At 37.1% G+C, this 24,506-nt stretch overlaps 3 protein-coding genes across 3 annotated transcripts; 2 read left to right on the forward strand and 1 right to left on the reverse strand.

The window, feature by feature from the left end:
* Window positions 1–1,023: 1,023 nt before the first annotated feature.
* LOC125475554 (uncharacterized protein At2g34160-like) lies at window positions 1,024–3,025 on the forward strand. Its single transcript, XM_048580467.1, has 5 exons — window positions 1,024–1,264; window positions 1,420–1,468; window positions 1,684–1,746; window positions 1,850–1,914; window positions 2,636–3,025. The coding sequence occupies exons 1-5, from the start codon at window positions 1,136–1,138 to the stop codon at window positions 2,732–2,734; spliced, it is 405 nt and encodes a 134-aa protein (XP_048436424.1). The 5' UTR covers window positions 1,024–1,135; the 3' UTR covers window positions 2,735–3,025.
* A 403-nt stretch (window positions 3,026–3,428) lies between these two features.
* On the reverse strand, window positions 3,429–6,606 carry LOC103940244 (adenine nucleotide transporter BT1, chloroplastic/mitochondrial-like). The gene is made up of 3 exons (XM_009350333.3): window positions 5,568–6,606; window positions 4,221–4,382; window positions 3,429–4,140 (listed from the first exon to the last, which is right to left on the reverse strand). The coding sequence occupies exons 1-3, from the start codon at window positions 6,114–6,116 to the stop codon at window positions 3,670–3,672; spliced, it is 1,182 nt and encodes a 393-aa protein (XP_009348608.2). The 5' UTR covers window positions 6,117–6,606; the 3' UTR covers window positions 3,429–3,669.
* An 11,409-nt stretch (window positions 6,607–18,015) lies between these two features.
* LOC125475558 (EG45-like domain containing protein) lies at window positions 18,016–19,103 on the forward strand. Its single transcript, XM_048580472.1, has 3 exons — window positions 18,016–18,352; window positions 18,527–18,809; window positions 18,905–19,103. Exons 1-3 carry the CDS (start codon window positions 18,247–18,249, stop codon window positions 18,909–18,911), a joined length of 396 nt encoding a protein of 131 aa, XP_048436429.1. The 5' UTR covers window positions 18,016–18,246; the 3' UTR covers window positions 18,912–19,103.
* The last annotated feature ends 5,403 nt before the right edge of the window (window positions 19,104–24,506 follow it).

Raw genomic sequence — 24,506 nt, forward strand, 5'->3', positions numbered from 1 at the left:
AAATACAGATTCTTTCATTAAACAAATTGCCTCTGTTACTAGGTTTATTTATGGGAGTTTTAACAAAAAAAACCTACGGTACTGTTCATTTTAACGAAAAATTAAATTTTTACACTAAAAAGTCAATTCTGGTACTATTCATTTTACCGTTTATTTTGTCCTTATTATTAAGTTAATTCAAGTCATTTTTATTAGTTTTTTTTATTTATTGATTTTTTATGCAATATGTTCACATGAATGATAATATGGTGAAGCATGGAGAAAAACTTTGGTAGTACAACCTGATAATATGGTTGGACGAATGGATCCAAGCGAGTACTATTCAATACGACGTGACAAGTTCCATTGCACATGAATTCACTGCTTGTTGAGAGTGATTTCACTAGCTGATTGATTGGGTTGCCTTACTCTAGTTTTTCTCGATCATACCATATTACCATCATTAAAATAGCTAGAAAAAAAAAAATTTGATATGATTCTTTTCCAAGGATAAATGTAGTTCACAAAAATGCATTGTGTCATGAACATCCTAATCGATGAGTTTCAATTTTTGGAACTTTAACGAAAAGTTCACGGTACTATTCACTTTAACGAAAAATCATATTTTTACACTAAAAAATCAATCATAGTACTATCTCATAGTTTTCGAGCTCTTTTCATTAGTTTTCCTATTTTCTTCACCCAAATTGGATTCAGTTTTACTTGATTGCAGTAAATTGGACTGTATGTTGAAGAACACCTCAAACTTGCAAACACAATAAATTCCAATCTAAATATGATCTTCTTATGCATCCAAATTTGAATCTTTCGTTGTGCAAGGGCTATGATATCCACATATATCCAAATTTGTGTGTGGATAACACATCCCATTGTGCAATTAGATTAATAATTAGTTCAAAGTGGAAAATCGCTTTTATTATTAAAAGTAAGAAATTGGGAGGGTAAAAATGTCATTTCCTCAAACCAATTATGAATAATACGACACCGTATTGACTTGCCGAAGCCTCAAAAGCCACCAGCGAGTCGAGGGTTTATTGATTGGGACTTGACTGCAGAGAGAATTCGGAGACACCGTTGAGACCAAATTAGGGTTTTCTTTTCTCTCTCAGCAGGACCGACCAAGAAGGAAGAAGCAATGGAGGGTCTCGCAGAAGGAGTGAACAACTTGCGAATTACAGACGCATCATACAACAACAAGAAGAAGAATCGCATCCAAGTCTCCAACACCAAAAAGCCCCTCTTCTTCTACGTCAATCTCGCCAAGGTAACAAAAACCAAATGTGCACCTTTCTCCTTTTTCGTCTGTTTGGTATCGATTTTATGGGATTTTTCCTTTTGAGAAACCCCATTATTTACAAAACCGAAAGCTACTGTGTTTGTGTTTTGAGTGATTCAGCGGTTTGATATTTGGATTTGCAGAGGTACATGCAGCACAACAATGAGGTGGAGCTCTCCGCTCTTGGAATGGGTATTGTTTTCTCCACCTTAGCCTGGTATTTTTTCTCCTGTCACGAGTGATTATTCTCCTGCCGCGAGTGTGGTTATGGAGTAGAATCGTACTGCTGCCTAGGCATTGGCTCATTATGTCAATTGTTGAATATGTTCGGTATAATTGAGGTGAAGGCTTTGTATCTTTTTTGTACTAACTACTATGGCTTCACAATTTGTTTTATATATCTACAGCTATTGCCACAGTTGTTACCATTGCTGAGATTCTGAAGAACAATGGATTGGCTTTGGAGAAGAGTATGATTCTTGCGCCTTTTCGATACTCTTTTTTTTATTTTTTATTTTGTGGTAATTGTTACTCATATATGTTTTAACTTGCTGTTGTATGCAATATATACAGGAATCATGACTTCTACAATTGACATGAGGGAAGATGCAGGAGGGCGGCCCATTCAAAAGGCAAAGGTACATTTTAATCTTGTATTAGCTTTGAAGCTTTCTGGTATCTGCATTGGCATTTCATTAACCTAAGTCGGCAGAATGGGGACGTAATGCACCAAAACTCTGGGTCCTTGAAACATTATTTGATGTTAACAACAAATCTTTCTTAGATCTTAGCAAGGTCTATGGGAACGTACATCATCATTGTTTAAATGAAAATGGGGTTCATATTAGTCAAGAAGTGCTCATTGACGAAAATGAGGCACGTGCTTTTCAAAGTTTGCATGTTTCTAAATCTATACAATTACTTGTCTGCATGATGGACAACCCATTTTTGGTGGGTCATGGTGTTTGAGTAATTTATAGGTGCTTCTATACTTGAACACTTAAGTGCCGGCACCAAATAATCGGACTGTCTAGTTAGCTTATCCAATTTGGTTGAATTGTTAGACCTTGAAAGCAAAATGTGGGTTTAGTTTAATTGGACCAAAGTATTTGTTTTGGTTGTCTTTTTGTTCAAGTGCTTGTTTAACCAGTGTTGATTCTACAGGGTTGTTTTTCAATTTAGTTATGAGTTTCAGGGCTGATTTGCTCACTCTCCACTTTAATTTTCTCATAACTTGGATGATATAACAATTTATTTTGGACACTACAATGCATTACATTACTTTAGTTAAGTAATTTATTACTGTACCTTTATCTTGGAGATTGATGATGGTATCATATGATTTTCTTTGTTATTTAGATCGAAATATTGCTTGGAAAGTCAGAGAAGTTCGACGAGATAATGGCTGCTGATGCTGATGCAGCTGCTGCGGCCGAGGAAGGCATTGAGTATGAGTAGAGTTGAAATGTGTTGTTTCTGATATCTAGCTTGGTGCATGCACTAGTAGGTTTCTTTAAAACCAGTGGATGTCTTGACTTTTGTTCCTAGATTCGTCTCTCTTGTGGCATTTTGTTTAACTGCGATAAAATTTCTTTTAGGGATTGTTGTAGAAAAGCGTTATCTCTGCTACCAAAAGATTAAAATTTATTCCTAGGTTAATTAGCTAAGCTAACATGTGTGTTAGGATGTTATGAATTTATTGCTTCTTGCTGCCGGAGCATGGAATTAATTTAGCTTTCACGATTTCAATGTAATGCACTGATAATACGCTATTGTCGGGAACTAAATCAAATGATATAATCAATTTACGTGTTATAATATAAGTGGATGACGGGCTTATGCTTCAAGGTATTTTTGTACCACACAATAATTTCTTGTCACAAACAACCCAATTAGTAACGTGCAAGTGGCTTTTGGGCAGTGTACATCCCTAAACAATATTAGGGCAACATGAGCATTATGCGAGGACATGATAGCAAAGGGAATTGGTAGCAAAACCTCCAAGGCAATAAGTAAGGCGCCCGACAAAGAAATGCGTATGTACAATGTGCATACCTTTGGAGCTGCAGCCGCATTCGGAGGACTTAATTGAACTGAGATCCATATGGTGATGGACTCGTTTCATGCAAATTGTTCTCTCGCTTATGACACATCAAGACAAAACACTAAGCCAAATGCCATTTAAATTAATCCTCAAAAACATCAAGTCTAACCTCAGGAAAAACAAGGCTCCCTCAATTGAGTTACAAAATGTAAAGGAACCAAAAAAAAAAAAAAATGCAGCAATCAAAAAGAAAATGGGCAACTAAACCCGTGTAGCAGATAAGTTCTCCCATATCTTTCCTGTCTGCTGCAACCAACATGTAAAGTCATTTATATCTCATGAAAGTATTCTATTCTTCCTCTTTTCCTTCTACCAGTATCCTCTTGCATGCTTCGTAGCACATGAACGAAATCCCTGCTGCAGGCACCAACTTCATGCAGCTCGGCCCTAGCCCTTTGTATAAACCCTGAACCCCCTCATGCTCAAGTATACTGGCGAGGGCATGAAGCACATTCGTATACTGCCTCCCACCGAGGGCTCCCACCTGCATCTGTTTGCGTGCCACTTCAAGTGGGAAAGTTGCAGTACTTGAAATAGCACCGGCTGCTGATCCAATTAAAAGGGTTTCAATGTTTCCAATCTTCTCCTGTTTGAGAAACTTGCGATAGGCTTTCCGTAATGTATCATAAGCAAAGTAATTGGTGGCAGCATATGGAATTACTCCAATAAGACTAGGGGCAAGACCTCTGTAAAGCTCTCCCGGTCCCTCTTCTCGCACTATTTTTAAGAATGCATCCAAAAGGCCATCATAAACGCCTCTCTGCAGATATAACAACATTATTATGTGATGCAACAGCCATACTTGAGATAGGCACACACTCGTGCTAGTCCTTACAATACCTGAATGGTTAGCCGCGTCTTAAGTAACTCAAGAGGGTATGTGCAAATTGTCGAGCTCACTCCAGCACAAGCACCTGCAATTAACGAGGCAGGAATTGGAAGTTTGGGCTGCTCTCCAGGTTTTGGTTGCAGTTGCTTGTTAACCGTATCATAAGCAAACAGCTGCAAATAGAAAAAGGTAGCACACATAAAACCAATTAAACCTGCAGATTTGAAATCCTTCAAATCTTTGTAACGAATATCATATTCATGCAGGGAACTTCCAACTGATTTTCTTGCCAACTTTGAGTTAACATAACATGTACACACCAATACAATACAACAGCTACTGTACACTGGACAGGTGCCTTAAATCTCTTTATCTGTTTGTATTCACTATAAACAAATGTTTTCTTGGTCACACAAAAAACAGACTAGGCAGGTTCAAACACGGTACATCAAAAGGAAGTTGCTTTCTGCATGAAGCAAGCTTCATCTTTTCTGTATTGAACAGAAGCTAGATGGGCCATCTCCTTTAACATTATAGTGCTTCTCCTCAATGATCGAAGATGATATAACTAAAAAAAGAACTAAATGGAGAACTGATTAGCACGTTAAATCAACAATTTGCAGCAGCATTTTCCATACTATGACTAATGCAGAACACCGTACCACGAATTCAATTTCTCCAATTCACACAAGGTTCCTCCTTGAGGTTCTGCATAAGGTAGTTTACCGCACCTTGCAGATCATTTGACTAGAATGAAAAAGCACTACCATGTGCAACTAAAAGCAGCATCATACCAGAGGACTGGCAGGTTCCAAACTATATGATCTAGCAATATAAGCATGGGATGACTCATAGGTGCAAGGCACTTTAACTAAGATTGTTGCATATACATCCCAGTGAAGGAAAAAAGCTGAAAACAGAACTGTAATCCCATAGAAAAGCATCATGATACCTTGTGGAAGCCAAAGACCAAGCTTTTCGGATTAAATCAGAAATGTTCTCAAATTTCACAGACAGCTTAATTCGTATTGGACGCACTTGATATGTTCAGAGAAACAAAATACCACATGAAAAAGTATGAAACTTGACTTACTCCTAGTTTCAACAAACAAAGGGCAAAATTAATTTACATGCCTAGTTTCAACAAACAAAGGGAAAAATTAATTTACATGCAATGCTAACAACCAACAGAGGCCATACTACATCTAAAAAAGAACAAGTCAAATCACTAACCATAGTAACATTACCAATATGACAAGTTAAGCACAAAAAAGTAAATATGCAGCAAGTCGAAGATATCAGACATGCCTTAATCCACCATAACCCAAAACAAGTTGATACGAAAGAAATCTTCCTACCTCTATCGCCTTGCTCGGTGCAACCCGAATCACATTGACTAGATTTCCTCTAAACAACCCCTTCCACCCATCAGTCTTCATTATATTATTGAACACCTCGGTAGTAGAATGCCCACTACTCCCAACCATCAAATGCGTCCTTATCGTCTCCAAGGGCGCCACAGCCGTGCGCGAAACTGCCCCGGCTACTGCACCACTTATTAGTCTCCTCAGTGAAGGGTTTGCAATCTTAATCTTCAATTTGAGACCACCCTTCTTATTCTTCACCACCCCTTTCTCTTCCCCAACCCCAAAATTCTTAATCCCCTCCACATACTTCATGTACTGCTCGGCATACGGAAGCTTCACGGCCTCGCCATCACTGCGTGGATTGGGAGGGTCCGGCGAGACCCCAAACCCCACCCCCACTTGGCTAACGCTTGCAAATAAGCCTCCGGGATGGTAACCCCCCTCTTGGGGACTCCATTGAAATCCCAAATTTCCCAAATTGCAAACAGAGAGAAACCCATCAATCTTATCATGGGAAACTTGAATTTGCTTCCTACCCATTGTTCAAAACCTAAAGCAAAACGCTTTCTTCTAAGATTTAGTGGCAGACAAAAGCATTTTTGGCTACGGTTTCAAGCGGATTCGCAGTGCTTGAGAGGCAAAGATTCGATTTTGGGCAAATGGGTAACCGAAGAATCCATTTTAATAGATGCGTACGAGGAACAACAGCGAAGAAGGAAATAAATTGGGTGGATACAGAATTGGGTTTTGTTTTGATCGGGAAGGAGGCGATGAAAACGAAAGGGGGAAGAGTATAAGAGGAAGAGAAAACCTAAGAGGAGAGTGGAGAGGTAGGTGGGAACTGGATTCTCTCTGCTTGTCTCCCACACGCAGTCACAGCTCCCTCTCTCTTTTTCTGTGGTTTGGTGGTGGGGGTCGTGGTGGTGGCTGTTGAGGTGGGGGAAGGGGAAGGGAAGGAGGGAAGAGGGAGTCAGGTTTTGTATCCAGGTGAGTAACGTACAAAGCTACTCGTGCCACTGAACCCTCCCCAAAGACAGAATCCTTTGTCACTTGTGTAAGCAAAGGTTGCGTTTCGGTCGCTCGAGGATTTGAATATGTTTCTTCATTTTTTTTTTTTTTTTTAGTTTTTTTCTTTCACAAATGCTTGGCTTTTAAACCGTTAATTTTGGCCATAAGTGTTTCCATTCAAGAAAAAAAAAAAAAAAAAACGTTGAAATTTATTAGATTCTCTTCAATTTTTGGGTTAAAATTCATAAACAATTTTTCTACTCATACTTTAAAACCTATATTTTTAGCCCCAGATTATTAAAGAATGAATATAAAACAAAAACATTAACTAAATTAAATGTGGACCGTTGGATAACTAAAGACCATTTGAATGTGAATAGTTGATCACAAAAGGAGTCGTTGGGCTCAACTTTATTGTCAACAAGTGGACGACACAACCCACGTGGATGGGGTCGCCACCTTGTAGTAGCTGGAGGGTTGGGAGAGTATGGCGCATCGGTTGGGAAAGTGATCTCTAATTGCTGGTTTCCCACTCGCATAAGTGGGCCAGCCCACTAACTTTGGCCTAAATCTTGGCCGGAATTTGGCTTTTTTTTTTAGTTCTAATACTTAACCCCATTTTAGAACAAGGATTGGAATGAAATTGGGGGGAGGGGGAATAGAAGGGAAAATTTGAGACTTACTTCAAGGCTTGGAGTTGGTCTTACAAGAAGTGTTTTTTTTTTTTTTTTTTTTTAATCACTCAAAAGTGCATCTTGAAAAGGCATTTAGCATGTGTACTTTAGAAAACACTATTATGATCATTAACCACTTTTAATTTTTTGAGAATTTCATCCGATTTGTTATGACTTTTTATTTTGGTCAATTATTCTCTAAATCTTTACAAATCGTCAATTACATTCTCACCGTCCTATTTGATTTACACATGACTCATCTAAATGCTGAAAATAATGATATTATCCTATTAAATGGCTCACTTATTGTCCATATTAGTTTCATATCCCCTTCAAAAGCAATTCCAGCCCTTTCAAAAGTTTATGAGGGTAAATAGGCGAAAGCGTCTACATTTTGTTTTTTACCAATTGTAGTCAGAATCTATTTTGGTCGTTAGAAAGTAATTCCAGCCCTTTCAGAAGCAGTCCCATGAGATATTAGTTTCATATCCCTCCCTACCAGCCACATCATCCCATTCACCAGAGGACTTACCGACAACCTCAAGACGACACGGTGACATTGTGGACCAATAACTCAACACAACATGTTTTAAGTTTCAAACACGACGTAACATGACTAGTTTGCAACACTGTCACCTTGATGTCCTCATTTCATGTAAGCTCTTCCTCACTCAGATGGTTACCACAATTGACTAGGACTATTGTGAATTGATTTCAGATTTACTTAGATTAAGAATTTCTCATATCTAAAATTTTGAATGCGAATCTCACATTCCGGTTGCAAAACCAACATGTCATAGCCTCCTCCTTAGATTGTCCGATGAAGTAGTAGAACTAAACCGATGTTGAACTGTTTGGTTCTTATCACTTAGTTAATCAAAATGCGTGATCACACGATTTGAATCGAATTATTTGACCGTGATCCTTTCATAAAACAGTTTGGATTTTTTTGACATAATTAATCAAAGGAGAAAAGTGAGACACAAGTTGAGGGAATTAAGTAATTAATAAAAAATAAAAATTTGTAAAAAAAAATTGATTCAGCAGCGATTTGGGTTTCCAATAAAACAAATAAAGTGTAAGAGGCACAATAAGATTGCAATTAATAAAGGGAGCATATAAATAATTAATCGCTTTATAGATAATCCAATTTTATTTTTTGTTAATTTAAAATTGTAGTAGTTACAAAGTTTAATTTTTCGTAATTATTCATTAATTAGACCTTTCAAGGTCAATCTTAGTATTTTTGGATAGAGCTTGATTCTACAAATGTGTATGCGAAAACTGTCTATGAAACAAAGTTCCAACGAAGGAGAAATAAGCAAGCAAAGGCATTGGTAAAATGGTCATTTGGACCTTTATAAATAGAATGCTTCAGCAAAGCTGGAGCACACTTTCTTGTTTTGGAAAGCTGATCCCTGTGTGTTGACTCGACCCGACAACGCGAACCAGTTGAGCAAAAAGTATTAGATGTGGATTCACATCTTTTTTTCGGCGAATCAATCGTCACCACCACCACCACCAAATTATAGTCCTCGGCCTCCTGATCACAACCCACTCAAAAGTTGACTCCGCTGGGCCTTCGTTCGCAGTGGGTCATGCTGAGTTTTTCCTTGACAGTCACCGGTTTCTCACCACTTTCCAGCAATTTCTCTTAACGGTGATGGTCACCACCACCTAGGTTGGACTTGCCTCGACACCAACTTCAAATCCCAACTCTTATATCATCTATTGGACGTTGGACGGTGGCGCGCGATTTTCATTGCCTTCCAACCACAACTAGGCTCTAGCCTAGGTATAAAACTTACACCCCTTGTTGTTTGCTAAGTTTTTGTGTATTTTGAGCATGCTTTGGATTTGGCTAGATTCTTGGTAGGGTTAACCAGCCCACCACCGCATGCAACGTCGCGTGGGCCAGATGGGCTAACTTTGTTTTCCTAGGCTAATTTCGATGCCCTAAATTCAATTTTAATGTCCATCCGATAAGATTTCATCGTTTAACCCTTGTTTCGTAAAGGGCCCTTGCTCGTCTTGAAATGGTAGTATGTTGTTGTGGAGTGACGTGATGACCTTAGAAATTTACGGATCAAAAATCTAATTTGTTGATCTTCTGGGTTTGGGTTACATAGTGCTGTGACCCTACCATTGACCACGTTAACTAAGAGTTGACTTGTGGTCAACATGTTATGAAGTATTCTTAAGAATTGAAGTTAGCATTACTAGAGATACGATAGATCTTAGTGGGCCTATTTTGGTTAGCAGTCCACCTGGGGTATGAAACCTCAGTTTGTGTGTGAGTGGCACCTTACCAGGATTTACAAGTTTATTCGGCTCCTAGATGAGATAAATGATATGCACAATTGTTAGTGTGAGGAAATGAGTTGGAGACCATTTAATAGAAATCGTACATTGTGTGACTAGTTAATTGGTTATGATGTATAACGTCTGATGTATGTGTATTGTGTGTGATGAACTGGGTATGTCCTTGCAATGAAAATCTCATGGGTAATGTATTTTGCATGATGTATGATGTATGATGTATGATGGTTGATGCGTGATGTGTGATAATGAGATTGCACCATGTATCAAATGGTACTTGGATGATCTTGCCTGGTTAATCCACATTGCGATCATATGCATCCTAAGGGTGACTTTGCCTGGTTAATATGTAATTGTGGATCACTGCCTACTTGGTCACATTACTTTTGTGGGTAGTCTTGCTTGATTAATCCGCATTGGGGGATCAAACTATTGGACGTTTGCCTATAGTCCCGCCTGGTTAATCTGCATTTGGGGGAAGGGGGGACCATATGCATTCACGGGGTGACTGCACTTGGTTAAGGGGTCACTGCCTACTTGGTTACTTGTTTGCATAGGTGATCCTGCCTGGTTAATTCACATTCGAGAACTACACTATTATTGGATATATGTCAACAATCTGTGATAAAATTATATATGCTAATAAATAATAAATACTAATAAATATTGAACAAAGTATGAACAATGTAAATAGAAAAATTGAAGATCGGGGCTTATGTACCGCAGTGTCCTTGAAACAGAAATTTCGTCCCTACTCAATGCTTGTAGTTGTACAGACATCTGCTTCACCAGGATTCAACGATCTAAGTCAAGAATTCCAACACCGGAAAATTTGACTTTTGGTGAATTTTTGTGTGGTTCTCTCAAAAAGGATGTTTATGATTGTAGAAGAAGAATGTTGACTTTCTATGCTCTAAATGTCTTGCAGATGGATGTATATATAATGGGATTATGCCTGTTCGCAACAGGTATGAGAATGGGGTGTGATTGTTGGGAGACATCTGTTCAGAGGAGTGCTTTGCTCTGCGTTTTTTCTGAACTCTTCATACTTCATCTGAAAGGATGAGTTTGTTGGTAATAATAAAAAAAAATTTAATTAATTAAATCCGAAAATAATTAATTAAATAATTTAATTATTAGAGCCCGAGCCCCAAGGCCCAAGGCCCATCTTTTGATAATTAATTATATATTAATTATCAATTAATTATTACACCCCAAAGCCCAACCCCAAGGGTGAGCCCAATTTTAGTCTCTATGACTTATCACTCCAATCACTTTCTATAAGGGACAAAGCCTTATAAAGTGAGGAATCCTTTTAAAAATGACCAATGTGGGACAATGAAATTTGTACTCAAAATTTCCAACAATACCCTACATTTGAGTTGAAATTTCATTCAAACTTCAACAACTACCCCACATTTGAATGCAAATGTAAATGCAAATGTATGACTAGGCTGCCTAAAACTGAGAGAAAATAGATATGATATGCATCGGGTGAAGTTTCTTTTGGACTTGAACTTACCCTAGTGAAAACATATCGGGTTTACTTGGTGACGCAGTGGATGTGGAAGATCTTGAACTGTTCACCACAATAGTAAACCAAGACAATATGCTACACACATATCATGTTTGCCATACGTCAATTCATACGGTTGTGTTCATTTCGACCCTGAACAGATCCCGGATTTCGTAGGAGCTTTAGAGAATTTAGCCATTTCAATTCTCATAAATGCGGCCCCATTTACTCCTATATAGGTGACATTAATTAAGAATAGTCTTGTCATATTCCTCTTGCTAACAATATATTATGTCATTAAATGTATAAAACATAACCCCTCAAACTTAATAGTCTGCCGAAAATAATTAATTAAATAATTTAATTATTAGAGCCCGATCCCAAGAGACCCAAGGCCCATCTTTTGATAATTAATTATATATTAATTATCAATTAATTATTACACTCCAAAGCCCAACCCTAAGGGTGAGCCCAATTTTAGTCTTCAAGGCTTATCACTCCAGTCACTTTCTATAAGGGACAAAGCCTTATAAAGTGAGGAATCATTTTGAGAATGACCAATGTGGGACAATGAAATTTCTACTCAAAATCTCCAACAACTATTAAATAAATGCCTATGATCCTACTGGTTAATCTGCATTGGGGGACCATACGCATTGAGTTGGTTCGGAATCCCACTTCCCATTTGGTTCCATTGAGTTGGTTTAGAATCCTAGATTCTTGTGAATACAGTTGCTTAAGGTGGATTCTTGTGTTTGTAATGAGATTACAATGTCATTGTTTTGGAACCCAGGTAAGGAAATGTGGTAGATCTTTATGGAGATTGGCCCGATTAATTTTGTGAGGTGACATTTGATCGTATTGGTTGATCAATGTTGTTAGATGTTAATATTGTGCCGCTTTGGATCATTGAATTGTTAATTGTTGCTGATTGTGGAATTGTTGGTAGAAAGCATTGTGATGTATGTAAAAGATAAAATGACATTTGTAGCATCACTTTGCATTGGGAATTGTCTAGAACTTAATGTTTGCTGCCAGTTAATATCATGAGAAGTCTTGAAAGCCATCGTGAATACAACACTTTTAGAGCTTAACAAAACGGAAAATTACGAATGGTAAGGGTTGTATATAGGTAGTCTAACCTAAGAGTTAGATACAACCGTAAAATAAACAAAAGGATGCTACGTTGTTGAATTACTGGCTTTGTTAGTCAGGTGCTCTGGTTATGTATTTATTGAAGTACTGATCTAGCTTGGTTATTTGTGGCTACCCAATACGGCTCAACGCCGCGAATCCCGAAAATTGGTGTGGCCGAATCATATAACAAAAGCAAATGTTTTACAAACCTGAAGAATCTAACCAAACTTTTGTTCATTCCAAGTGTTGTTCATTTTAATGTACGCAATACATATATAGTTTCAGCCCCGCCGGCTGTTGCATTTTTCTCTTCTACTTGCTTTCGTTATTGTGTCCTTCATCTATAATACCAGGTAGATCCAATGCAATTTTTTTCTGCAACACTTTTGAGCACGCTCATTTTTTTCTGTTCTCGCCGCAACTTTAATCCATATATTTCACTCGTAACTTGAAACTTTACAAAACCTAAAAGGAAACAAAAAGGTGTCTCTGTGAGATTATGATGAGAAAAAAATGATACCATCAAACAAAGGCTGGGGAAGGAAGTATTAACTTCAAAATCATTTGAACACCACTTATCGTTTTGAGTTTTTTTCACAGGGAGTTTGATGGTCAGAGAGAAGCTTTGAATCTCAATTTTTTTCTTATTTTAATGTTTATCCACAGCAATATAAACCTTATATTCAAAAATTAGTATTTAAGACTACAAATTTATTTAGATATGGCCACAGTTTTGAGCTTCCATATAGGGAAGAGCAAGTCATGGGAGAACTCCCACATTGACCATCAGTAGTTGTACATACCGCTTTATATACCTTGCACAAAGCATAAACATTTCAAGCTGGGAGTTGGGCCACGGGGTTTGGGCGAAGGCTCATGCTTCACGGTTCCTAGAGCAGAGGGCACCGCGTAAGGTTGGTTTCACAGAGCAACGATCACCTCCCCCTCTCAGCGATGGAGGGATAACGGGTTGGTGCCGTCCGGATCCACCATGGCCCGGTAGGCCGGCCCAAATGGACCAATGTATTTTATATTTGCTTGTGTGGCATATACAGTAATATACACCGACAGTAGAAAATCGTAAGCGATAACAATCATTAAGAGAATATTAGAAACACTATAGAGATACAGTTAAATATGGACAACTTCATTGGTAAATATTACATCTATTTTTCAGGGTCTATGTACATGCAAAAAATATTACAGTCATCTAGCATAGTCTGGTAGTTGTAGTTTTAAACCAGAATCAGCAATGATGTACAAAATATTAATAAGTGCTGGTGTATGAACATGCAAAAATATTGATAAGTTTGAGTAAAAAGAGTTATTTACATGCCATAAATGACACACCCCGACCGAGATCAGGACGTGCTGGCCGTCACGTGGAAGTGACGTAGCCATGTGCACAGTGCGGAAGCTAATAAAGTAGTAATGTAAAAGTACGAATAAATAAAAACTAACATACATAAGTTAGAAGTAATAAGTGCTAGCGTAAGTGAGACACAAATTCAGAGCAGAAAACCCTAAGCAGTCCAAATTAAAATAGCGTTACAACAGTGCACCCGAAGGTGTACATACGTTGGTAATCGTCTGTCAGAAATGCCGGGAAAACCCTCTGGGAAACCACCAAACCAACTGAACAGCTAGAACCTGGAGGGGCGCAAAACAAAAGCGTGAGTGGGCAAAAATAAAGCTTTTCAAAATCATTTAGCAAAATAAGTTCTATCCCCTCGCCGTAAAACCTGTATACTTCCCAGAAAATAAACATAGGCACATGTAAATATATATATGTCAACCATGCTCAAGAATATGTCATGCCAGGAACTCAGAATGAAATGCAAGTGCTCAGGTATCAACCATATCAATAACATATCACTGGCAGCCGGAGTCACCTAAGTGACCTAAGTCACCTAAGTGGTAAAAAGAGCATTCCTGATGGATTCTCGCTTTCGTTTATATAATGATCCACTTGTTTCAGGCATTGAAGCAGAGGATGACATGGTGGTTGAAGAGACTAATTTCTCTGGACAACAGTTGTGGAGTGATTGGCTCAATGGAGGTATCCTAAGAGACATTGCAAGTAAGGATATCAGTTGAACTAAATTTGCTTTTTCTGTTACCAAATCGCAGATGAATTTTTTTTTTTTTTTTGCCCGATCAGCCTTAGAAACTCATTTGGTAACTGTTGTTGGTCAACTAATATTTGATTCAGTACTAAGTCTTTACATGGCACACCAAAAAGCTTTTCACCAGATTTTCCAATTATGAGAGCATTGATTTCATTGGTGTGATCCTCAAGAACCAAATTGACTTTATACCTAGATTTAAAACATGACAAATAAACAGATAAAGATGCTCCCAAATTTTTCGATCACAAATAGACCGAACAACTGATGACAACTTTAAGATTAACCACGTAACAAACTAAACCTCACCCTCGACTGAAAACAGACGGTGCACCAGCCAAGTTACTGTCTTCTCTATACAAACAAAACCTGCAAAACCAATCATGAATCAAAAAAAAAAAAAAAAAATACAAATTATATACCATAAGCCTGAAAAACGCTGAGAAAAAAGATGGAAGGCAAAGACTCTTCAATTTTAGACAAAAAAATAACAACATATCGGTTTCATTGTCTCTTGTTCATTATGTAGACAAATCGCTGGGTTCAACAGCCCATAATTAGCAAAACCAAACAAAACCCCACATTGATTTAAAAAAAATAATAATAATAGAAAACATTCCACCCTGTTCATATCCTGCATCTCTTCTATAAGACTATAACTGTTTTCCATCTGAGACCACATAAAAACCTCCAAATTCAATTTAACCACCCATGAAAATCCATAAGAGAAACTGGGTTTAAAAATTCACCCAAATAAAGATTCAACTTTTGTATACTTTCGAATCTATAAAATCAAACTTTTCAGTTTAAAACAAAAGAAAAATCAAAAGTTGAAAACCCTTACACTACTTCGGTGTTGAGTGACGAAACAAAGAGCTGAAAAGGACACAAAGCGAGATTTGAAAGGGACGACCGAATGCGAGATTGGAAAGAAGAAAAGCAAAACGCACAACTTGCAAAACGATAGAAATGCAGAATTTGGTATGGGAAACTGAGCAAAAAGCAAAGTGGGTATAAACTAAAAACCAAACCTCACGATGACCGACACGTGGGCTAGGTAAAAAATCACTGAAACGACATGGACAAGGAATAAAGAAGATACCAGGCAAAAAGGAGGGGCATTACTGTTTTTTCACTGCACAGATGTGGCAACATAAAAGGAAGGTAAGCAAAAATGAAGGTCATTTCTGACATTTTACTGTTAATAAACAGTAAAGTTGTCAGAAGTTAACCCCGGCACATGGTTTGTGGCACAAAAAAAATATAAAAAATTACAAAGACCCACAAATGATGGACAGGTGGATAGAATGGGCAAACCCGATGAATCACTGTGCGAAATGGAAAAAAGCACACTGCAAAGGCTAACATGAGGGGCATTTTAGTCAGTTCACTGTACCAAGCATGTAAGACAACGGGAAACAAAGAAGACATCAAGGGGCATTTAAGCCATTACACTGCTCCTGAACAGTACTATTCCACCGGGTTTTAGTATGTATAGAATCTATGCTTCGGTGGTGACGGTCCTGCTGATTTTGGCCGTGCCATGGGATTGTTAAATCTGTGTACTGGAAGTATATTATAGGCATATATAGAAGAGTAATTAATCACAAGTGATAAGAAATATCATATCGCTACGTCATGGAAATATACTCATAATTATCAGTCTTAAAATTGAGCTGAGTAATTAATTTCATAGAGAGATGAAAACATATTACCTCAAATCTAGAATTAAAGAGCGTCAAAGGCTTGCACAAACTTGGATGCAAACCGGAACATTGACGGACATTCTCACCAGAATACTGGGTTGTTTCAGCCCTGCTAGCTAGCGCCAGTTGCACTTTTATCTCCCAACCTGTTTTCCTTGTCGTGTCCATATCATCTAGAATACCAAGCTAGTCTAATGGTGATTATTTTTTTGGAAAACACTTCAAGTAATCTCATTTCTTTCAGTCCTTGATGGAACTTTATTCATGATATATCACTCATCACTTGGAACTTTACAGAAAATAAAAATAAATAAAATGAGGTTCGTGTGAGAATGTGATGAGAAAAGAATGAGGCAATCAAATAAGGCCGGGGGAGGAAGCATTCAAGGAGTGTGACGGTGGAAGATGGAGAGGCTTCAAACTCTCGATTTTTTCTTATTTTAATGTTTCTCCACAACAAGGTAGACCTTAACTCCCGTAATTTCTCTTGCAAATACAATTTTTGATTTAGATATGGCCATAGTTTTAAGCTTCCAAATAGGGAAGAGCAAGTCAAGAGAGAAGCACCAACTACAATTAGTCCCACATCGACCATCAGCAGCTAAATACAGCACTTTATATAACTTGCGCAAAGCAAAAGCATTGTCGAGCTTCTTAACACAAGCTTGTAACCCGAGTGGGGACATCAAAGTGTCGGAACGTTGGTTCGGTCTCATCGGGCCGGCTCTGTCGTGGCTCTATTCTGACCCGCCCGTTCCAAGCTAGGAGTTGTGCCGAGGAGTTTGAGCGAAGGCTCATGCTTCACGGTTCCTAGAGCGGAGGACACCGCGGAAGGCTGGCTTCACAGAGCAACGACCACCTCCCGCTCTTGGCAGTGGAAGGATAACGGGTTGGTGCCACTCGGATCCAACATGGCCCGCTAGTATGAACCAATTGGACCAGCATTTTTTTAACCTTTGTTTTTTATGGTTCTTATCATTCTTTTTTTTTGTTTTTTGCTTTTTTAGCGAGCAAGGGATTCGAATGAGTGGTAAGAGATTCGAATTGGACAATTTCTACTTGTCCAATGGTATGATATAATTTGTATAACTACTACTTTTGACATTGTTGAATTGGAAGCTATATAAATTATCATTGACGGATGTTTTTTTTAACAAGTAAGGGATTTGAATTGGTCAAAAGAGATTCGAGTTGGACAATTTAAACTTGTCCAACGGTACGATAGAATTTATATAACAACTACTTTTGACATATGTTTTTAACGAGTTTGTTTGAGATTCGAATTGGACAATTAAACTTGTATAACTACTACTTTTGACATTGTTAATTCCAAGTTGCATAACCTATCATTGGCAGATGTTTGTTAGATCAATTAGTTAAATTAATGGGCTCGCTCCGTTGCACTCAAGTTTGAGTTTGTTTTCTCGTAAATTTTAGTTTAAAATATTGTTTTGTTAATTAAAAAAGAAAGTTTGATAGGCTGCCTTAATTAGCGGGCTTGGTCATTTGATTTCTCGGCAATTCTTAAAGGAACATTCTATCACGTTCATTTGCGGTGCTTAGTCAACCAAGGTAGGAAATAAAATGTCCAATTTGTCATGAAGTGCAAAATTTTGGCAGGTAAAGATAACAATCACGAATTAATGATGCAATTTGCGTTTACAGCCACAATTTGCTTTTCCACCGATTAATATCTGCATTCGCAAAACCAAAATGTAAATTTGTAAGTGCGTCTCAACTTCTCACGCGTTTTTCACTTCTAAAAAAACAGCTTCTCATTACTTTTATGTGATTTTTTTTACTTGACGTGATGAGACTTCGCACTTAATTAGCTCATATTTTCTTAGGTAATTAATACCCTTTTCTGAAACAACCCCATGACAACAACTTTAAAAGGCTCATCTCCAAAAGGAGAATAAGGACTACATGCACTCTCGGGATGTTAATGTCATTACCGGAATTCTAACGGGTGCATGTATGTTTCTCGCATCTATAAGACATTAAACTCTTTGACTTGAATTTCCAATTATGTACATGATTCTTATCCTTTGCCGAAGATTTTTAAAAAGTAGTAAAACTTTTTGAGATCTAGAGAGAGAGAGAGAGAGAGAGAGGAGCCCCAATGCCATTATATATATAGTCAAGCCCCTAAACAAATGCATATATTTTCTAACTGTTGTGAACATGAGGCTCTTATTCATGTCAATAGTGTTAAGCTTATTATGCAGAGAACTAAGGCTTGTTTCCGGTGATATCGGCACGGCAACGTCTTATGGTCCTCCTTACATACGTGAGCAACAACATATTCTTCTCTCTATATGCTTATACAATGAATATAAAAAGATGCTTAATATATTATGTCATCAGAAATTATGAATTAGAGAACTACATACACATTCATATACATATATATATATATATTATAGTTAATATTTTTCAATGCGATATTGTAATTGTGGTGCAGCTACAAAGTGCTTTGGAAGTAGGCAAGACCAGTTCCCGCCGGGGAATCTGTTTGTGGCGGTGAGTGAAGGGTTGTGGGACAATGGTGCTGCGTGTGGAAGGCGGTATAGACTGAGGTGCCTAAGTGGACGTAATAAGCCCTGCAAGGGTGGTGCTACTGTGGACGTGAAGGTGGTTGATCTTTGTCGAGATTCAACCTGCCCTTCTACCGTAGCCATGTCAACTGATGCTTTTGCAGCCATCTCAAACTCTCCTTCTACAAGAATCAACGTCGAATATGTCCAGTAAATATCTATATAATTTTGCATTCTTTTATAGTTCTACTATTATTTTCCTTATATCTACATATATACTAATATGTCGATCGTTTGATCTACAGGATATGAAATCAACTGAACCAGATATATGATGACCAATCACAGCTGAGAATATCATCAATTATATTGACTTTGTAGTTCATGTTGGTCTCAGGTTTATAAAGATATCGAGAAGCATTGTAATAATAATTAATATGATACTACATTTTCTTAATTTGTACTACACTAGTCTTCAATAAAATGACACGCAGAGTTTTGTTATCCAAGAAGCACACATCTACATGCCAATAAAAGCAAAAATAACATTACTTCTTTCACATTTACTGATCATAATGTAAATTTTAGTTCTTTTAATTTGCTTATAAATAAGAAAATGATAACAACACTTCTCCTCGCACGTACTCCTCTCTTTTTTTTTCGGCCCTCAATTAAGATAGAGATGTTTCCGAGCCTTTGCATTTGGAAATGAGACTAGACTACAGTCTGCAGATGCAAAATCTAATTACCTCATAGTGCATGCACATATATTATATTGCTATGTTCATCATTATTAATGTAATGGGAAATACTCATTTTTTTTTTTTCAATTAATTTTGAGTTGGATGTCTAGTTATGTTCTACTCAATTGTTTTGTAGCCCTTAAACACGTTTCATTTAGCACTTAATCAACAATGCCTATCCGACTTACCCATTATAGTCATTATGCAGTATAGACTTTCCTTCGTACATACAAGTGAGTTATCACAGTAATATATTTCAAGTCAATTACACATTATCATGTGTTATAATTTTTTTTTATATAAATAATACAATTAACTTGAATACAACAACAGTATACATCCCTTGAAAGTTTTTGTCTCCACTTTGAGCCATGAGTGGGATCTATCTATTTTGGCCAGCTGCACCTTATCGAAATGGAACCTCCACTGAGTCAAGAGATAAAAACAACTAATGGTCGTGAACAAAACGGAACGTGCATGGTTTTGTAGCCTTTTCAACCAGCTACGCGTTTTATTAGAACTCAACAACTGTATCATAAGTGATGAGTGGGCTGATGTGTAGTGCATTATCATGTCCACTATTGCAACTAAGAACTAATCGATCTCATCAACTTACAAATTATTTTTTACATCTCTTCTTCTGGTATATGACCACTAATCATGAACTTTAGATGCATGCTACTTTTTCACCAATGCTTGAATTAATTAATTATGTACTTTCGCAAGATTCGAAAGACTATGTACTCGTACTGAATGTATTCGATAATATACATATAAAAGTGTAAAACTGTTCAAGAGTTTTACGGTTTAAATTGTTGTGTTGTATTCTTCTCTCAAGGAGAAAATATATATCAGAGTATAAGAATGTCACGTACAATTGAATCCTTATTATGAGAACATTGAATTCATATTCTTGGTACATTAACTCATGTCAACATACATTAAATCTCTATAGTATATATACATGGAATCCTTATGATATTGACTTACGCCAACATATACAAGATTTTCTTTCACACAATCCCAACTCCCAAACATGCCCCTCCTTGCTCGTGTTGGGTTGGGTTTAGGGCCAAACCTGTTGTACTTAGGGATAGAAAGTTGTGCTTCTTTAAATAAATTGATTTTTTTTTTCTATTTTTTTGAAGAACTTCAAATAAATTGTTTATCGTATTTGTATTCGTTCATTTATGTATAATAGTATGATTTGGTTTAGTTAGTCGCATCGTAGTCCCAATGCAAACTGAGGTCAAGACAAAGTTGAAACGAGGAATTCCTATAGTACCTTAATAAGGTTTTATTTACAACAATATGAATTTGAGATGCATTAGATTAGATTTATGAAAATAAGAGATTTATTTTTCCCCTTTCTAATCAAGAATGCAATGAATGATAAAATGTTTTAGATATATAATAAGGATATGAAGAAGAGCCTAATTTAAAGTGAAGCCAAAGTACATGTTTTGTTTGTCTTTCCGCTATGCCGCCCTTGTGCAACCCAAAAATCTCAATTGCTTGATTATCTCCTACTTAAACAAGGTAGTGGGAAATCTTCTTTCTTCACCTTGTACGTTTGATATTGATCTGAAGAGGGATACTCTATTATAAGTGGAGAGTGGATTGAGCCAGACTGTTGCAATAGGTCAGCTACTAATTATTGAATTCATCGCAAATATAATATGCTATTTTCATCTACGTCAGTCGAATATGAGATCTTTCATTTATTAATGAAGAAAAATATTACTATAGATTGTAGTTTAGTTGGTAAAGTATATAAAAAAAATGTTGTTCGTACCATATATTTGTATTATCTGTCTAATAAAAATAGAATCTACATGAGTTAGTATGTCACATCCTGGCCCAGGGGGAATCACTTCCCGGGCCCGCTTCACCACCGTAGCACAATATTGTCCGCTTTGGGCTTACCATTCCCTCACGGCTTTGTTTTTGGGAACTCACGAGCAACCTCCCAGTGGGTCACCCATCATGGGATTGCTCTAGCCCCCTTCTCGCTTAACTTCAGAGTTCCTACGGAACCCGAAGCCAGTGAGCTCCCAAAAGGCCTCATGCTAGGTAAGGATAGGAATATACATTTAAGGATCACTCCCCTGGGCGATGTGGGATGTCACAATCCGCCCCCTTTAGGGGCCCGACGTCCTCGTCGACACACTCGCGGTCAGGGTTAGGCTCTGATACCAAATTGTCACATCCTAGCCTAGGGGGAATCACTTCCCGGGCCCGCTCCACCACCGTAGCACGATATTGTCCGCTTTGGGCTTACCATTCCCTCACGGCTTTGTTTTTGGGAACTCACGAGCAACCTCCCAATGGATCACCCATCATTGGATTGCTCTAGCCCCCTTCTCGCTTAACTTCAGAGTTCCTATGGAACCCGAAGCCAATGAGCTCCCAAAAGGCCTCATGCTAGGTAAGGATATGAATATATATTTAAGGATCACTCCCCTGGGCGATGTGGGATGTCACATAGTAGGTCCTATCTTTATTTAAAATAAAATATAAATAATGATATAAATAGATGATAAGTATAACATTATTCAAAGTATATTACTCATCGAGCCGCCAAACAATTAAATAATGGAGACAAATCATTATATCCTATTAAATAATTGAGATTAACATGAAGGCATTATACTCAGAGAATCATGGTTCAGCAATTAAAAACATGGAAAATGTCTTATCGACTTCGAAAGCAAAGTGGCATGGTAGTTATCTCATAACTGAGGATCAATCTTCTCTTCGTAGTCATAAGAATCCTAATAAATAATTTATTTATTTATTTATTAATTTTCTTATAAATTGCGAGGTCAAAGAGTCAAAGATGATGCCAACTCAAAAGTGACAAAGCAAAACGAAATTTCTTTTTCTCATCTACTTATGGTTAAAATGAAAACAATGTGCAATGAAAATTGTCCAAATTTCCTCCATAACTATTATTCTTCATTCCTCTATCTTTTCATCTTTTATTTATTGGTCATAGAATAATGTTCTTATGATGGAGTTTTGGACTTTTCCTTTTTTGTGCAGATAAGTTTGAGTCACACGCAATGGTGGAGTCAGGAATTTAAGACAATGGAATGGGGTCAAAAAATAGGTTTCAAAAATCTATCATACTTTCATTTATAATTATCCACGACGTGTTCTCATATTTTGGAAATGTCAAATAAAATCAAATACCTCTTTCTTAATGTACACAACCAAAATATCATTCAATCATTGATCATCCATCCTATTACGAAGTGGATTCTTCACAATTCTCACCACCGAAAATGCTATTTCAACTAAAACAGGAGCAACAATTAAATTAAGGGAAATGTTATTGGCACTCCAAAAATCTCATTCTACACTCCTTACAAGTGTATTTTTCTTTCCTAATATAGAAAGTTTGGAGTGTAGAATGAAATTTTTAGAGTGCTAATAACAATTCCCTAAATCAATACTAATTTCACTAGCAAGTACACCACTTGGGTCACATGTGGGCTCACATATTCCATGTTGGGTGAGCCAACTTGGGTCAATATTTGCTGGCCATTGTGGCCCACACAACCAAGAATACTTACAATAGCAACTTTATGTTGCGGGTGATGTTGTAGTGCTGCTACTACAGTGCTATTATAGGGGTAAAAAAAAATTTTAAATGGTTTCGTTCACAAAGTTATTAGGGTCAAGGGAGCCCAATGCCCCCGCATTGGCTCCACTAGCGGTCACATGATGATTCAGTTGGGTGGTTGTATTCTAGAGAGAACAAGTCAAGAGATATACTATGCACTGGTTCGTGAAATTTTATCAAGCCACATTGTGCTTGAATCTCCTTAAAGAAAGTGAGACACTCACGCCTCAACCTAATTGTCTACGTGTTTCTTAGAAGAAAATTTCAATTTTCTTGTAATTTTCCCAAGATAACCTAAAATGTACCGAATGACGATAACCTACAAAATATTTTGTAATTAATGACAACATATATATATATATATGTATATTTTATGTTTTATAGAGACAATATATAGTTTTAACATTAATCTAAGAGGATTCAAACTTAGTTGCAATGAATCATTTCAGAACCAATGTCCTTGTTTCGTTAGTTTATTTATTTTGTTGAAGATTTATATGACACTGTGTTGTAATTGTCACTCCAAAAATGTCATACGCACCGTTCCCCTTCACGTACAAATTGTCTCCTCATAAAATTATGTTGAAATTGGTACTAGGCAGAATATCCTATAATTAAAAATCAATATATGCTAGACTGACTAGTCAACGACACCAATATACTAAGTTCAAATTTACTAGTTAACCAAAAACGAATTAATCAGTTAACTTAGATTACTGAAGTGATCCAAATTAACTAAAGTCTAGTTCAATGCTCATGGTAACTTTGATAAACTTAGTCATAAACATAAATATATTTGCAAGCCATAGAAATCATATATCACACGCAAATGAACAAGATATGTGAACAAGAAAAACAATCAACAACACACGAAGTTTTTGGCCGGAAAAACCCACCTCTGGATTAAAAAATGGGGACTCTACCGAGTCCAATTTGCTAGTGGAAATAAGGTTCATACAACTTATCACATCAAGCTCGTTTCCTAGATTTAATCTAAGGAGCAATTTTACCATTGTGCAACCTTACTTTGCACATGATGGATATGTCTTTAGTCTTCACTAGGAGGCAGCTCTAACCTTGAACTCTTCTTCTTGTGGCACCGAGACCAACACGATCAATGCAAATGATATTATGATGATGATAATGTGAAATCTGGATACAAAAGATCAGTTAGTTTCTCTAGTCAAAGAGTTGAAGGAAGAAATCAATGTGAATTTGAAAACTAGGTTTAAATGAAGATTTGAAACTTAAGGGACCATGAAAATAGTGCAAATCTATTTCTCAATGATGGGGAATTTTATGCATGGAAATCAGTTTGGCAGATAAGGTTTCAAGTGAAGAACACAAGAGGAAGCTTAAAGCTTTTTAATGCAATCTTAAAAAATCTAGACATTTTAACCAAAGAGCAAATGAACCCTAGGACCTCTTTTTAAGGAAGGCATGCATGTTTCAAACAAAGAGAACCCAAAGACACGCATCAAGAGCAAAAGCAATCTTTACACATCTAGGGTGGAAAATTCATTCTTGGAAAAAATG

This window comes from the organism of the source record quoted next, unplaced genomic scaffold (assembly GCF_019419815.1).
Source record: "Pyrus x bretschneideri cultivar Hongxiangsu unplaced genomic scaffold, Pyrus_bretschneideri_v1 Contig15, whole genome shotgun sequence".
In the NCBI taxonomy this organism is placed as follows: Eukaryota; Viridiplantae; Streptophyta; class Magnoliopsida; order Rosales; family Rosaceae; genus Pyrus; species Pyrus x bretschneideri.